Consider the following 16705-nt stretch of genomic DNA (forward strand, 5'->3'; position numbering starts at 1 on the left):
CCTTAATTTCCTCTCTCCGGCGTATTTGACATTTAGTCCAATAAGATCAGATGAAGCCAACTACAATTCTCCAGCTCACAGCTCATGGTATTTACCATCCAGAAGCACACGTGTGACCTAAAAACAATAGCCTGTGCAGTGATTTCATGAGGAAGCTGATGGTTTTCCATATAGTTCTGAGAGTCAGTGGAGTGCGCGCTGAAGTCAGAAGGTGAGGAAGTTGTGGAGTTTTTAGCATGCAGACAGCGAGTTCTCCATCTGAGACACAGTCCACCAATCACAAGTTCAGCTGAGGTGAAGAACAGAAACGCTCAGATACTTGATTAGACTCCAAACCTGAACACCTCGCCTTACCTCACGTCTCCAAACCCACTGACTTCATCCTGATCGGATATATACCCCAGTACTGAGAGCTTACTATAGTCACACATACTACAGCCAATATGCTTCAGATTTGTTTGCATTGCAGGGCACATTTATATTTTATATATCTTCGTAAAGCCTAACATACGAAATAATAGTCCTCAAATCTAATTTAGTACCTTTAGACAAAGAAAAAAAGTGTTTTGTTGAGTATCATATTTGATAAATCAGGCTTTTATGGCTCATATAGTATGATATGGTGAGAATATGGAGGAAAAACAGCAAAAATATGCAATTTGATGCAGATGCTGATATTTATATGAACAAAAAGTATGAAATTCTGATTGTAATGTACTGTTATAGATCTTTATAACAGTATAGCAGATACTTGCATAAAATTATATAAATATCAGCCATCACTCTATATATATTTAATAATATGCCTTATGATAATATTTAAATGCTTAGTTTGATGATCAAAACATATAATGCTCGCTGATTTTTCTGGATAATCAAGCAAAGCTAAGTTGCTTCAGTCTAGTAAGTGTTCATCTTGAAATATCAAAGTTATTCTTATGTTTACTTGATAAATATCAGTACAGATTTCACAGCAAAAACACACGTGAAACACAAGCTGAAGGTGGACATTTGTACAATTATACTAAAATATTTTTTACATGCTAAAAAAAGCCTAAACTATCATTTAGATGACAGGTTTATCAGCAAAGTGTTGATCATGTTGATCATTTAGAGGTCTTATTTGTGTATTAAATATGATACTGTAGGCTTTACAGGGATAAGAGTGTTCTCACCTTTTTAACTTCATATTTGATGGCGAGTTTGACGCGGCTCAGACAGGGTCTCTGGTGTTCTGTGGGCGGGTTCTGGTCCACATCACCATTCAGAATGGCTTCCACTTCCTCTGTGTCACGACAGAGATCCAGAACACCCACCACAAAATCCTTACACTGCATAGACAACTTCCTGTATTCATTCTGACAGAGAGAAAAACAGAGAGAGAGAGAATAGTCAGGAGGCCCCACTCACCTGTCAATCAAACCATATTCATTTTACATATTTTACAAAAATCTGAATTTATTAAGAAGTTACCCAATAAATGTGTATCTTTTTCTTTCTTAAGAGAAATAAAAACTGAAACAATTTTGAACTTTTTGAACTTCAAAAAAAGAAAAAAGAAAAAAGCAAATAACCCTGGACAGTTTTCTCTCCAGGTAAAAAAAAAAAGCAGGCAGCAGTGGAAATTCAAATTGAACACATGGGAAATTCTCATTCATGTGAAGCAAAATAATATTTAATATTTATATAAATAAATATACATTTTTTAACATTTAAAATAAAAATAAAATATGAATGTTTAATTCTTAAAATATATTTGTAAAGTATTTATACATAATGGTAGTTTTTGTTTTACTACAATGATTTTTGTGTAATTTAAATACGTTTAAATTATTCTATATAAATACAACAAATACTTAAAAACAATCAAGACCTGTTTCTTTTTTCTCCATTCAACTTAAAGAATCTGTAAAGAGTGAAAACATTTAAAAAATTAATCTGCAGTGAAACTAATTTTAATTACCACATGGTAAATTTCCATTCCTGTCAACAATTCAATCAATCAATCAATCAACAGTTAATTGTTTTATGTATATATATATATATATATATATATATATATATATATATATATATATATATGTAGTATATATACAGTATCTCACAGAAGTGAGTACACCCCTCACATTTTTGTAAATATTTTATTATATCTTTTCATGTGACAACACTGAAGAAATGACACTTTGCTACAATGTAAAGTAGTGAGTGTACAGCTTGTATTACAGTGTAAATTTGCTGTCTCCTCAAAATAACTCAACACACAGCCATTAATGTCTAAACCGCTGACCACAAAAGTGAGTACACCCCTAAGTGAAAATGTCCAAATTGGGCCCAAAGTGTCAATATTTTGTGGGGCCACCATTATTTTCCAGCACTGCCTTAACCCTCTTGGGCATGAAGTTCACCAGAGCTTCACAGGTTGCAACTGGAGTCCTCTTCCACTCCTCCATGACGACATCACAGAGCTGGTGGATGTTAGAGACCTTGCGCTCCTCCACCTTCCGTTTGAGGATGCCCCACAGATGCTCAATAGGGTTTAGGTCTGGAGACATGCTTGGCCAGTCCATCACCTTTACCCTCAGCTTCTTTAGCAGTGGTCGTCTTGGAGTTGTGTTTGGAGTTGTTATCATGTTGGAATACTGCCCTGCGGCCCAGTCTCTGCTTCAGTATGTCACAGTACATGTTGGCATTCATGGTTCCCTCAATGAACTGTAGCTCCCCAGTGCCGGCAGCACTCATGCAGCCCCAGATCATGACACTCCCACCACCGTGCTTGACTGTATGCAAGACACACTTGTCTTTGTACTCCTCACCTGGTTGCCACCACACACGCTTGACACCATCTGAATCAAATAAGTTTATCTCTGTCTCATCAGACCACAGGACATGGTTCCAGTAATCCATGTCCTTAGTCTGCTTGTCTTCAGCAAACTGTTTGCGGGCTTTCTTGTGCATCATCTTTAGAAGAGGCTTCCTTCTGGGATGACAGCCCAATTTGATGCAGTGTGCGGCGTATGGTCTGAGCACTGACAGGCTGACCCCCCACCCCTTCAACTTCTGCAGCAATGCTGGCAGCACTCATACGTCTATTCCCCAAACACAACCTCTGGATATGATGCTGAGCACGTGCACTCAACTTCTTTGGTCGACCATGGTGAGGCCTGTTCTGAGTGGAACCTGTCCTGTTAAACCGCTGTATGGTCTTGGCCACCGTGCTGGAGCTCAGTTTCAGGGTCTTGGCAATCCTCTTATAGCCTACGCCATCTTTATGTAGAGCAACAATTATTTTTTTCAGATCCTCAGAGAGTTCTTTGCCATGAGGTGCCATGTTGAACTTCCAGTGACCAGTATGAGAAAATGAGAGCAATAACACCAAAATTAACACACCTGCTCCCCATTCACACCTGAGACCTTGTAACTCTAACCAGTCACATGACACCGGGGAGAAAACATGGCTAATTGGGCTCAATTTGGACATTTTCACTTAGGGTTGTACTCACTTTTGTGGCCAGCGGTTTAGACATTAATGGCTGTGTGTTGAGTTATTTTGAGGGGACAGCAAATTTACACTGTAATACAAGCTGTACAATCACTACTTTACATTGTAGCAAAGTGTCATTTCTTCAGTGATGTCACATGAAAAGATATAATAAAATATTTACAAAAATGTGAGGGGTGTACTCACTTATGTGAGATACTGTGTGTGTGTGTATATATATATATATATATATATATATATATATATATATATATATATATATATATATGTGTGTGTATAAAAAATACAAAACAATACATTTAATAAATATATATGTTAGAATAAATATAGTAAAATAAAATATAAAATAAATAAACAAGGTGAGTAATAATGTTACTACAGTATATGAAATGATTTATTTTTTTTAGCATTATAGGAAAAAAGCTTAATAGGAAAGTTCTTTTGATTTCATAAATTTATTTATTTTCATTTTGGGCCTAAAATGAGATTCTTGTGAGATTCTTCCAAAAAGGATTTAGAAGTTACAGGAAAGCAAAACGTGCTCCAATTATTTCACTGACGGACAAGCAGGTGAGAACAGCAACACAACACACTGAACTTCTCTGACAGCTCACAAACCAGCATTCACAAAGACACAGAGATCCAAACCGGTCCTGCAAGACTGAGAACAACTGCAGTTATCAGCCCTTTCAATCCGCATCAGTGTCCTCCAGCGAAACAGCCGAGCGTTTGATTTCTGACACTGAGGTCTGTGAGTAGAAAAGATGCTGAGCTCTGGACGGCCGTCAGACTGATCTCTGAGATAACGAGCAGTCTGTCTGTCTCAGGAAACAAATCCCTTCACTCGTGTGTGTTCAAGCACAGACACGGATCGGCCTTTGCTGTAATCATGGTCTGCCTGCGATAAACTCTCAACCGTTTCACAGTTTGGGCCCAAAGCGGCCCGTCGTAGTTGGATCAAGCTGACTGAGATGGATTTGCAAACACGCTGACTGATGAATATACATTTCCATTCAAAAAGTTTGGTGTCAGTATAAGATTACTATTTTGATTCAGCAAGGATGCATTACATTGATCAAAAGTGACAGTAAAAACATTCATAATGTTACAAAAAGATTTATATTTTGAATAAATGCTTTTCTTTTGAACATTCTATTCGTCAAAGAATCCTGAAAAATAAAATGCATTACATTTTCCACAAAAACAATATGAAGCAGCCCAACTGTTTTCATCATTGATAATAATTAGAAATGTTTCTTGAGTAAATCAGCATATTAGAATGATTTCTGAAGGATCATGTGACATTGAAGTAATGATGCTGAAAATTCAGCTTTGATCACAGGAATAAATTCTACAATGTATTCAGAGAGAAAACCATTATTTTAAATTATAATAATATTTAACAATTTAGCTGTTTTTACTGTGATTTTAATCAAATATATGCAGCCTTGGTGAGTAGAATAATCTTTAAAAACATGAAAATAAAAAATCTTATCAACTGTAAACCAAACAGAAGAACCCATTAAAACATTATTTTAAACAATTAAGTGCCTCCATTTGCGATAAGATCTAGTCCTGACATCCGTTAGACTATCTACTAATTATGTAAATGCTAATGCTTCTAGCCATGCAAGTTACAGTATGTGCTGATGCATTACGAAACATAAAAAAATTAATAATTCAATGCAGTTTCACGTCAGAGCTGTAACTCTAATGTGGATTTTAGAGCATCTGGAACATTGCATTTACAAATCAGCATCCATAACTGAAACTTTTTTATAAGGTAAAATATGATTATGATGTCTGCCTCTGGCATTAAGTGATCTGCAATCCTTACAACAGATGTAATATCTCAAATCTTCTACAAAAGCATTAAGATTGTTGTCTCAAAGTTACTTACATTGGCTGAAGCGAAAGTATACGGCAGTCAGATCACACACACACACACACACACACGGGTCTCATTCTGGACAAGCAGCTGCTTTGAGTGTTGAACCCTTCCAGGAAAAGACATCAGCATCAAATCAGCTGCATTATGATTCTACGCATATGACTGAACATCTCAAATGAACCAAAAATGCAAACTGACAGATCCAGCATCTGTCAGCACTTCATACTAATGAAGAACATAACCTGGATGAGAGCAGAGCATTAAAATCATCAATTATCAAAAGAGACAACTTTATGAGTTTCAAAGTAGTCACATGATAACTATACAGTACATGTCAAATTAAAGTAATACTGTTTAGATGTACTGTACATAACAGGGTCTGAAGAGGGCCTATAACAGGATTCCTTTACACAAAATTGTAAATACTTTGGAAAGTCCAACCATCAAAACACAGTGTTACACTTGTAGCAATTAGTCTACATTTGCAGAAAACACATACTTTGCACTTGAAATGCCTAAACGCAAAATAATAAGCCAAAATAAAGATACAAATTATTTATAATATGTTAATGGAAAACCTGTGTAGAAACTGCTAGTAAATCTCACAAACACTTACAAATAAACAGCAAGTAAAATATTTATTTAACCATGAATTTTTTTTAAGTATTTTCCTGTAAAACATACTCCAACGATCTTTGTTTAACTTCGAAAAATTATTATTATTAAGTCATAATTTTGTTATAATATAAGACTGTTTTGCTCTGTTTGCTTTTTTGCAATAGTTAATATTTACTATTTTTCTTAGTGTGAATCCTGGTTGTATTAAAGCTTGTAATTAAAGTTGTATTAAAATCATAATTTTTAATTAGTGTAATAGTTCATATGATCCACAACAATTAAAAAAAAAAAAAAAAAACTTTTTTAAATGTATAAATGACAACAAATGAGATTTTAATGCTATATTGACTGCTGAACTAGAAAATGTCCCCGGACTCCATTTCAGAAATCTGCTCACCTTATTCAAACAGCTCACTGTAACCAAACAAACAGAAACACACAAGGACATTGTGACAAACAAATTGGTTAAAATGAAATAATTTCAGTAAAAGCCCAGCGGGGATACCGGCCTCCTGAAAACACTCTCATAATGTGACTGTAAGTCATGTAAACGCTTTAGCAACGGAGGCTTGCGAGACACTTGTAATTGGGGCTGATGCTGAATCGATATTGCAAGAAAGCAGTTCTACACACGAGAGCATTTTTAGGACCAACAATCTGAGATAAAGGCTATTAAACTATATAAATGAATGCACAGCCAGTGTAACAGCCACAACTGTTGATTAATGAATGCAATTTTCTTGTTTCCTTGCAATAATACAGCAATACATTAAATATAGACTGTATTTAAAGTTGCTGAGTGTGAGTTTAATGTTCAGAGACATTATAAGAGGGAAACAATGATAATATTTTTTGAGTATGTGTTTATGATAATATCTGCAGAACAGATTTAGAGAAATTGTTACATCACTTGCTCACCAATGGATCCTCTGCAGTGAATGGGTGCCGTCAGAATGAGAGTCCAACCAGCTGATAAAAACATAACAGTAATCCACAAGTAATCCACACCACTCCAGTCCATAAAGAAGCATCTTGGGAAGCCAAAAGTTGTGTGTTTGTAAGAAACAAATCCATCATTAAGATGTTTTAACTATAAACTGTTGTTTCCGGCTAAAATATGAGTCCTCTATTAATACTATGGCTTTCTCTAGTGACAAAAGTTGTCTAGTCTTAATAAGCAGAGAAATATGCACAGATCAAGCATAAAAACAGTTCAAAACAGTTCTAGGTGGATTTTGATGTGAGAGGACAACAGGGGATGGACTTTATCACTGGAGGAATAGTTATTATGGATTATGGAATTCTATTTTGATCTGAAGTAACGGTTTGATGTTAAAATCTCTTAATGATGGATTTGTTTCTTACAAACATGGTGATTTTCACTTCAAAATATGTTAATTGATGGACTGGAGAGGTGTGGATTATTTGTGAAATATTGTGATGTTTGTATCAGCTTTCAGTTCGGAGTCTCGGTCTGATGGCACCCATTCACTCCATTAGTGAGCAAGTGATGTAGTGCTACATTTCACCAAATCTGTTCCCATAATGAAACAAACTCATCTTCATCTCGGATGGCCTGAGAGTGAGTATTTTTGCAGTCATGTTTGCTGCTGTATTAGACACTGAGAGAGTTTCTGTTCACTGCTGTAGCTGACGCTGATAGGTCAGCTATGAGTTATGACGGACGTATTGCGATTTTAGGGATTAATGTTTATATTGTTTGTATCTTTATTTCACGATTTAAGTGTGTATTTTTGTGTGCGTGTTAATTTCATAATTTTGTTGGTATTGTACTTTATTTTGTTGTATTCTCAGTTTGACTAAAATGAATGTCACATGACCCTTCCTGATTAATTTAACCTGGAAGTATTGGCACAAACTGAATGGCGAGATGTGAATTCAGAGACACATGCTAGAGCTCCTTGCCATTCTACTGCTGGTTATCAGGCCAACACGGTACAAGAGTTAATGGTTGTATAATTTGTTCCGTCTTCTACATATGAACTTTTTTCTTTTTGGCAGGTTTGCAGAGGGGTTGAATATTTCTGGTTTAAAATTTAGGGTGTAAACTCTGAAGCGCCACCAAAAAAAAAAAAAAAAAAAATGTCTGAGGTGAGACCCTTGAGCAAGGCACCGGACCCCCAACTGCTCCCCACGGCCCACTGCTCTGGGTGTGTGTTCACAATGCGTGTGTGTGTGTTTGTTCACTTCTCACTGCTGTGTGTGTGCACTTGGATGGGTTAAATGCACAAATTCCAAGTATGGGACGCCACACGTCCTTTCCTTCCTACCTTTAAAAAAAACCATAACAGTATATAAATGATACCTTAACAATACAGACACAGCGCCGTTGCATTCAAACATTTGAATTTATGCCGAATGAGAGGTAGGCATCAGTTTCACCTTAAATTTATTTGTTTTTGGCTTGACGTTTATATAGCCTATAAATGCTTTATCTCCCCTTAACTTTAGAGGATTTGCTGTGGAGAGAAGGGAACTAATAGCTTTGTTTATAATGTTTGTAATCATTTTGCTTTACCGGCATTTTATTCTACATTATTTCTGAATGTAATATTAAAATTTGACGTGAGCTTATACGCGACTTATGTTTTTTTCCTCTCAAAATGCAAGTTTATATGAGTAGCATTGTTTAACAATGCAGCAAATATTTTGAAATATCTTGAAAAATACTTTAATGTCTTAAAAGCATTGACAGATTTTTTTTATTTTGTTTAAGGCTACATTTGACCAAAATCTAGAAAAGATTATGATGTATTGGCTATGACTAAGTACAGCGGGTAAGATACCAGATCTCCTTTTTTCACCTTTTTTTTTGTGTGTGTGTAAAGAAAACACTGTATTTTATTATTATTATTATAGGCAAAGAAACGTTTAAAAAATAACATTATTAACCAGTATTTTTTTCTACTCAAACTAGCTTCGGAAAGGTAATAATACAGAGGTACGCAGGAACAGAAGCATTAAAATATCGATTCTGCTCAGAGTGAACCGATTGATTTTGTTTTTTTTCTGATTTTCAACCCCCGATTTTAAGTTCTTGAAATAAAATAAACAATAACTGAAATAAAATATTTTTAAAAACATACTAAAATACTTAAATAACGCTAACTAAATCAGCCCAAACTAAAATGTATATATTAAATAAACTAATAAAAATGACAAAAACACAAAACAAAATCAAAACTTTAACTTAAATTACAATGAAAATAAAATCTAATTCAAAATATCCACCTTACTAACCTTAATAATACAGACACAGTGTCTTTGCAATAATACGCAAAACTGATGACAGCACCACCTACTGGTTAAAAATTATAAACTTAATAATAATTTCACCAATGGAGGTGTAATGATAAACAAACTATATGCATTCCTGCTCGCATCTACATTACATTCCTACATATTTGATTATTAACCCGCCAGTGTTTTTGAAAAAAAAGTTGCCAGCCATTGACAGCATTTTTGACGATTTTCATTAAAATTCCATGGCCCCCAGAATATTTTATTGTATGAATATCTGAACATGCAATATATCAAATTAAAGAAGAGAGCCTCTACTTTTAAACAACAAAAAAATAATTTTATTCTTGCTTCAAGCATTCTTTTTTAATCAACACTTGAATGTAGGAAAGTTTAAAGGGGTCATATGATGTTGCTAAAAAAACATTATTTTGTGTATTTATGCAGTTTAAGGTTCAAAAAACGCATTATTTTCCACATACTGCACATTATTGTTGCTCCTCTATGCCGTCTTTCGGATGAGACGTTAAACCGAGGTCCTGACTCTCTGTGGTCACTAAAAATCCCATGGCACTTCTCGTAAAGAGTAGGGGTGTAACCCCGGTGTCCTGGCCAAATTCCCTCCACTGGCCCTTATCAATCATGGCCTCCTAATAATCCCCATCCACGTGATTGGCTCTATCACTCTCTCCTCTCCACCTGTAGCTGGTGTGTGGTGAGCGCACTGGCGCCGTTGTACTGTGGCTGCCGTCGCATCATCCAAGTGGATGCTGCACACTGGTGGTGGTTGAGGAGAGACCCCCACATGATTGTAAAGCGCTTTGGGTGTACGGCAATACACAATAAATGCGCTATATAAATGCATCATTCATTCATTCATTCATTCTATGCCCTGCCTTTCTGAAACGCATCAATTTTTACAAAGCTCATCGTTCTGAGAAGCGAGGCCTGCTCTGATTGGCCAGCTATCCAGTGCATTGTGATTGACCGAATACCTCAAGTGTGTGACGGAAATGTTATGCCCCTTACCCCTTATTGTGATGCAGTGTCCCGGCGCAACAACACAAAAACAATAAAACCCATTATAAAAGAGGCATTTGTTGCATCCAGTGGGGACATAATTCCTGATTATAATGACTTATACTGTCTTTTTACGCGTCACGTTGCATCACGCCGCGTAAACATTACCATGTCTGCATTTGTGATCGGAGAAACGACAGACAAGCACTACTCTACACTGCTCAAAACTCGCGTTTGAATCGTCAGTGGCAAATTCTTTAAATAAGAAAACATACTTACAGGCTGTAAGTCAGAAGCGTTAGACTGTCCTTGCAAAGTTGGAATTGCCCCACTTTATAGAAACAGCCTTTGATCATAACTGGCAGGCTACTCCCAGGTTCAGGAAATAGTCCTCGGTAAAATGAACCACTGATTTCTAGTTGTGTCCTCTTTTGGAAGCCCAAATAAAGTACTTTCGCTTTCACAACGAAACAGTGAAAACACGGAAACACAGAAAATTCTGTGTTTGGTGGGTAAAGAGTTAATGGGAAAAATCAAATGACATGCAACTATGCAAACAACTACAACTCATCTTCTAGATAGTGATGCCTGAGCCACTTTCCTTTGTGATTTGTTTACTAGACAGCTCATTCTAATAGCTGCTCTCTCTGTTTAGCATATTATGATGGAGCGGATATGATAATGTCATATGATGAAAATGACCCCCTGTCACACACTCCCATGAGCCTGACCTGCCCGAGGTGTGTGTGTGTGTGTGTGTGTTTCATATGACTGATAGCCAGCTGATCTAGCAGATTTGCCCTTTTCACTAGTCTCTTGTGAAGAAATCAGTCTTTCTGAGGGATGAGAAAGACACTGTGAGCTCGAACAACCCAACACACAAACACTGCCTCAACACACACACACACACACACACACACACTTTAGATATCTGATACTCTCCCATCTGAAGTCTTCAGATCACATTATAGGAATATTCCAGTTCAATACAAGTTAAGCTCTACGGACAGTATCTGTGACATGTTGTCGATTACCACAGAAGATCATTTAGACTCTTTGTAGTGATACACTGACAGGGAAAGTCTATGGGGAAAGAATAGCCACAAAACCAAATAACACACTTTTTTTTGCACAGAACAGTTCATTTAGATGCTTTACCAAATGCAAACTTCACATTTCTAGCCTATTAACTTTAACTGCATTACTGTAAACACAATCTTTTTTATTTAAACTCAATAATGAGTCTAATTTCAAAGTATACAGGGACTTTCTGTTTGAATAAATCTCTTTTAAAAAGTCAGTTTGCTTTCTGGTTTAGTCTATAAATTCAGACTTATTTATTGTATTGTAATTCACATTGGAGCTTCTGCTAAATGAATAAATGTGAATATAGCTCTCACAATGGCAATTTAATTTCTCTTCCTTCTATCATAAACACACAGACAGTTTCATATTTAGTCTTCAGTATATGACTGTAATTTCAGTATGGATTTTTCCAGTACAGCCTCAATGTCACACGTACTTCACATTAATATAATTATAATGATGTTCGATTACAGAAGGTTTCACAACGGTTACTAAGCACAGAATCACTCTAGGGTTCACTAATATGTGTTAAACAAGATCAATCATGTTCAAGATTGAGAAATGGTCATGTCGTTTACCTCAGTGAATGCTTTAAAAATAAAAAAACAATACATTTGTAAAAATTAAATATCTAAAGATAAAGGCATAACAACAGATGTATTATGTCTAATATTCTGAGTTGTTATGAATAAAAAATTGCAACATTTCAAAAAATATATATGGGGTAAGTTGTCACAGTGAGATGCTCATTATTTGCACTGATTTAAAAAACAAAAAAAACAACAACAACAAAACCCCCCCGCTATTTTAGAAATTAAATGTCTGAAGTAAAAACGTGAAAACATACTATATTTATTTGTAATATGGTCTATTTAACATAGAAAGTTATTTCACTATTACCTAAAACTTATTACCAAAAATATACCTAAAAGTTATTTAGAAAATAAATGTATAATGTCTAAACTAATATATAATGTAATTGTAAATAAAAATGGCTGGCATTAACAGCTGCATTTTAGCAAAATTAATCAAACTTTAAACAGTCTTGACTGCTAAAAAAATACAAATAAAATATAAACTATATTTTTTTAAATAATACCTTTGTGGATATAAAATATCTAAAACAAACAAATCACACACATCTGTTTTTATTTTTACCAATTTTATTACAGCCTATTTAACTCTAAACTAAAAAGTTATTTAGAAAAACAAATTGAAATGTCCATTAATATTCTAAGTAATTATAAAAAAATAAATTAAAAAAGGCCAACATTTACAGTTGCATTTTAGGGGAAAACAACAAAAACATTTCAATTAAAAATGTCCAGGAAAAAAAAAAAAAAAGTTAATTTAACATCATTATTTGCACTGATTTGAGAAGAATTTTGTATTCTTAAGAAAATATCTAAAGTAAGACTTATTATAGCCCATTTAATACCTTCCTAGTATTATTAATACCTGAAAGTTTTTAGACAGAAAATAAATTTGTAAAGTCTCAATTTTAAACTAATTATAAATGAAAAATTGCTGGCATTCGCAGTCGCATTTTAGCAGAATGAATGCGGTAATTTATAGCATTCTTTGCTGGACTGCATTCCTCTGCCAGTCGCGGCCGCAGGGATCATCTGGAGTCTGTCACTCCTGAAATGAGTGCCGCCTCGTCTCTAATGAACATTCCTAAGAAACCTCTGGTAATCCTCCGTCTCAAACCAAGACAAACGGGAGGATTCCATCAGCTGAAGACTCAGCATCCGTCTCAGCGCCACGGGCAACAGATGTGATGTTACCGGTGGCAACAGTGGTCACATGACCCATGGAATCTTCAGACGGCCCAAAAACAATGCTTTTGTTCCTAGTTGTCTGCAGCCTGTTTTGGGAGGATAAAATCCATATTGGTTTTCATCAGACGCTAATATAGATGGTACTTCTGAAGACGAGACGATCTGTGCACCCATATGGCCCTTAAATCTTGGCACTTCAGCAGGAATTAGCTCAGAGACGCACCGGCGTCTGACCAACACACAAAACCTGACAGAGTTTATATGAGGTTGGGGAGTAAAACCCTCTTTACAATGAGGAACGAAACTAAGAATGATTGGATTTGACAAACCAATCCACCGCTGACCCGCACCGCATTCATCGCTGAAGATTCAAGACGATACCGCAGGAACTGCAGCTTTTCATCATTTCAAACAGGCCTTATAATGTCTGTTATTAATGTTAACTTCAATTAAAACCATATTAAAAAAATGTGAAATAAAAAATGAACATAGTAAGTAAACGTATTTTATTTCAGCTATTTGCCAAGGCAACATTTCCCATTTTCATTTAGTTAACTTGAAATACTAAAATAACTAAAATGATAATAAAAAATAAATAAAGACATATTTTAAGAGAAGTAATTACGAAAATGTCAAAAAGACAACAAATATATTCCTCATATTGTTACGTGCGGTGCTGAGTAAGGCGCACAACGAAGGAGAATATGAATTAATCTGTCTTTTAATGCACAATCCGAGAAGATACAAGGAGTCTCAGGAGTCAATCAAACACGTAGACATGAAATAATAACTGACAAAATCAAACTCAAAGACAGGAACTAATAAAGGGCACATAACGAGGGGCCGACAGGTGAACACAATGACTAATTAAACAGATCGGGGAAAACTAGGTCACAAGGGAAACACAGACATGTTACACATATATTTATCATAATATTAAGTGAAAGTGATATGTGACTATTATATATAAAATACATTTGTATAATACTGTATATGTTTTAATTAAACATTTCTTACTATATATTTTGCTCATATATGTAAGTTAAAATATTACAATAGGTTAGCATAACATATAATATATTAATATGTATGTACTTGAATATGTTAATATTTAATAAAAAACACACACACATTCATATACATACAATATATATACTGCATGTAAATAATATTTAATAAAACATATTGTCACATTTTTGTTGCAGTTGAATTTCCTGTTTGCCCTTTTTTGGTCTTGCTCCTGTGTTCCCTGATTTAGTTTTTTAGTTTCCACCTGTGTTAGTTAATCATCTCGTTTGCTCCTTTGTTTCCTGATCTTTATAAACCTTCAGTTTCATTGTGTTCTTTGTCCTGGATTAATGTTGATTTCAATGGTCTATGTGTGTTGAAGCCTATTAAAGATTATTTACGTTTATTCATTCATTCTTTGTGCCTTTCTACAACCACGACCTGTGACACATATATTATACAAATCTATTTTTATATTTTATTACATTTTACTTATATATTATTACACATTATAACTTATATAGTAAGGTAAAATATATGAAGAATATATTTGTTGTGTTTTTGTAATTTTTATAAATATTATATATCTGTGTTTTATTGAATTTTTTTCTTTTAGTTATTTTATTACTTCAACTTAACTAAATGAAAATGAGAAATTTTGCCTATACACTAAACTAAACAGTTACTTAAAATTATACTTATACACACACACACACACACACACATATGTATATATATATATATATATATATATATTGTATTAATATTTAGTTTTATTTTTATATAATCAAATTATCCTTACACATTATATATATATATATACATATATATATATATATATATATATATATATATATATATATATATATATATATATTATATAAACATTGAATCCAATGTTGGACAAAACTACATTAAATATCTTCTTTTCTACATGAATAGATCACATGCAGTGAAACGTGTGCTGTCAGACGGCTCTAGAGGAGGACTGATTCGGTCCACAGACGGATCCGATCCCTGAGGAGTCCAGCAGGATTCAGCCATCAGATGGATTAGACTCACACTCATTAGTGAGCAGTGTGTGCTGGGAAACAGATGCTGCTCTGCTGAACGTGTGGACTCTTAACTGAAACACTGGACGTGCGAATTAACATTCAAATACACACACAGAGAGAGCCCTAGAGAGACGGGTTGTAGTTAATTACACACACTCCTGTGTGAAGAACACTTTAATTTACAGTTGTGTAGTGGATGCACTCGCCACCATCTGAGCCCTGACAAACACATACTTACACCTGATCCTCACACACATCCAGCATAATTGTCTACATAGGGAACTACCTTCTAAGTAGCTGTTCATGTAAAACAAGGAGTGCAAGAGATGCGACTTCCATTAGTTTATTTGATAAGTTGAAACTTTAATATGCATACAAATACAAAATACTCACAGAGCTACAGTACTCTGTTTCTATCTCATCTTCTTTCTGCTGGCTTCTCATCTTCTCCAGGTCAGGATGTCCGTATGAAGTAAAAGCCATCGGCTCAAATATCAGACTCAAAGTACATTATCTGACTGTTTCCTGCCCCGTTTCTCACAGACACACACGCTGTTATTCATTGCTCTCATACAGTGAGAGTTGATTGTATTGCCTGAAGATTCAGTGTCGCAGCTGCTCTAATGTAGTTTGGGAAGATGAGACGTGCTTGTGAAATATTCTCATTATTTATATCGAGTGTTTTTGTTGTCTTTCCTTACATAACACCAAATGACTTTATATGCAGATCTGTATTGTATTTGCTCCAATGAGTCTAAACGTGAAGTACACAAAACCTGTCAATATGTTCAACTACAATAGTAAGCATAAAGGAAGAAAAATTATTTTGGATGAAGAAAATTAGTCTCATTAAGATTTTTTTTGGATTGCAGCAATATTTTAATATATTTCATCAGCTAAGCACTTTTTTCTTCCCAAATTCTCCTTAGTTTAATAAAAACGGTGATATATTATTTTACTTTTAGAGTGTTTATAAGGGTAGTATTTTTTGCACTGAATTTAATTCATTAAAACAAATCATTGCGACAAGATCATTTTCACTATTTGTAAAAAAGGCCAAATTAAAAAAAACGAACAAACAAACGAACAAAAACTATATCAACTAAAGATTGTTATCAACGACTTTAAAGGGGTCATATGATGCGTTTTTCTGTTTTCCTTTTTCTTTAGTGTGTTATGTATCTGTTTGTGCATGTGTAAGATCTGCAAAGTTACAAAGCTCAAAGTCTCCCACAAAAATATATATTTTTATCTAAAAAAGAAGGCTGACCAAAACTCACTGAAAACACCTCGATTGAATCCTCCCTCACCTACAGAATCTACTTCACTATGTGGGAATATTTGCATTATGCCGCCCAAATACGTAAAGGATGAAGGCATGGTTTCAGGTAAGGCAGTGGTGCTGTTGCTGCCATGTTGTGGAGACTCTATGCGAAAGCAAAAGCACTTTATTTGACCTTCCAAAAAGTGAATACAATAAGGAAAC

At 34.8% G+C, this 16705-nt stretch overlaps 1 protein-coding gene across 1 annotated transcript in view; it reads right to left on the minus strand.

The window, feature by feature from the left end:
- LOC306883069 (short transient receptor potential channel 7-like) overlaps positions 1–16705 on the minus strand; it is a gene marked incomplete at both ends in the record, with an annotated part of 66054 nt that overhangs the window by 45686 nt on the left and 3663 nt on the right. The window contains one exon of the mRNA XM_079438148.1: positions 1176–1358. Within this exon, the coding sequence (XP_079294274.1) occupies positions 1176–1358 (183 nt within the window). The remainder of the gene's footprint in view (positions 1–1175; positions 1359–16705) is intronic.

This window comes from Barbus barbus, assembly GCF_936440315.1.
Source record: "Barbus barbus genome assembly, chromosome: 17".
Classification (NCBI taxonomy): domain Eukaryota; kingdom Metazoa; phylum Chordata; class Actinopteri; order Cypriniformes; family Cyprinidae; genus Barbus; species Barbus barbus.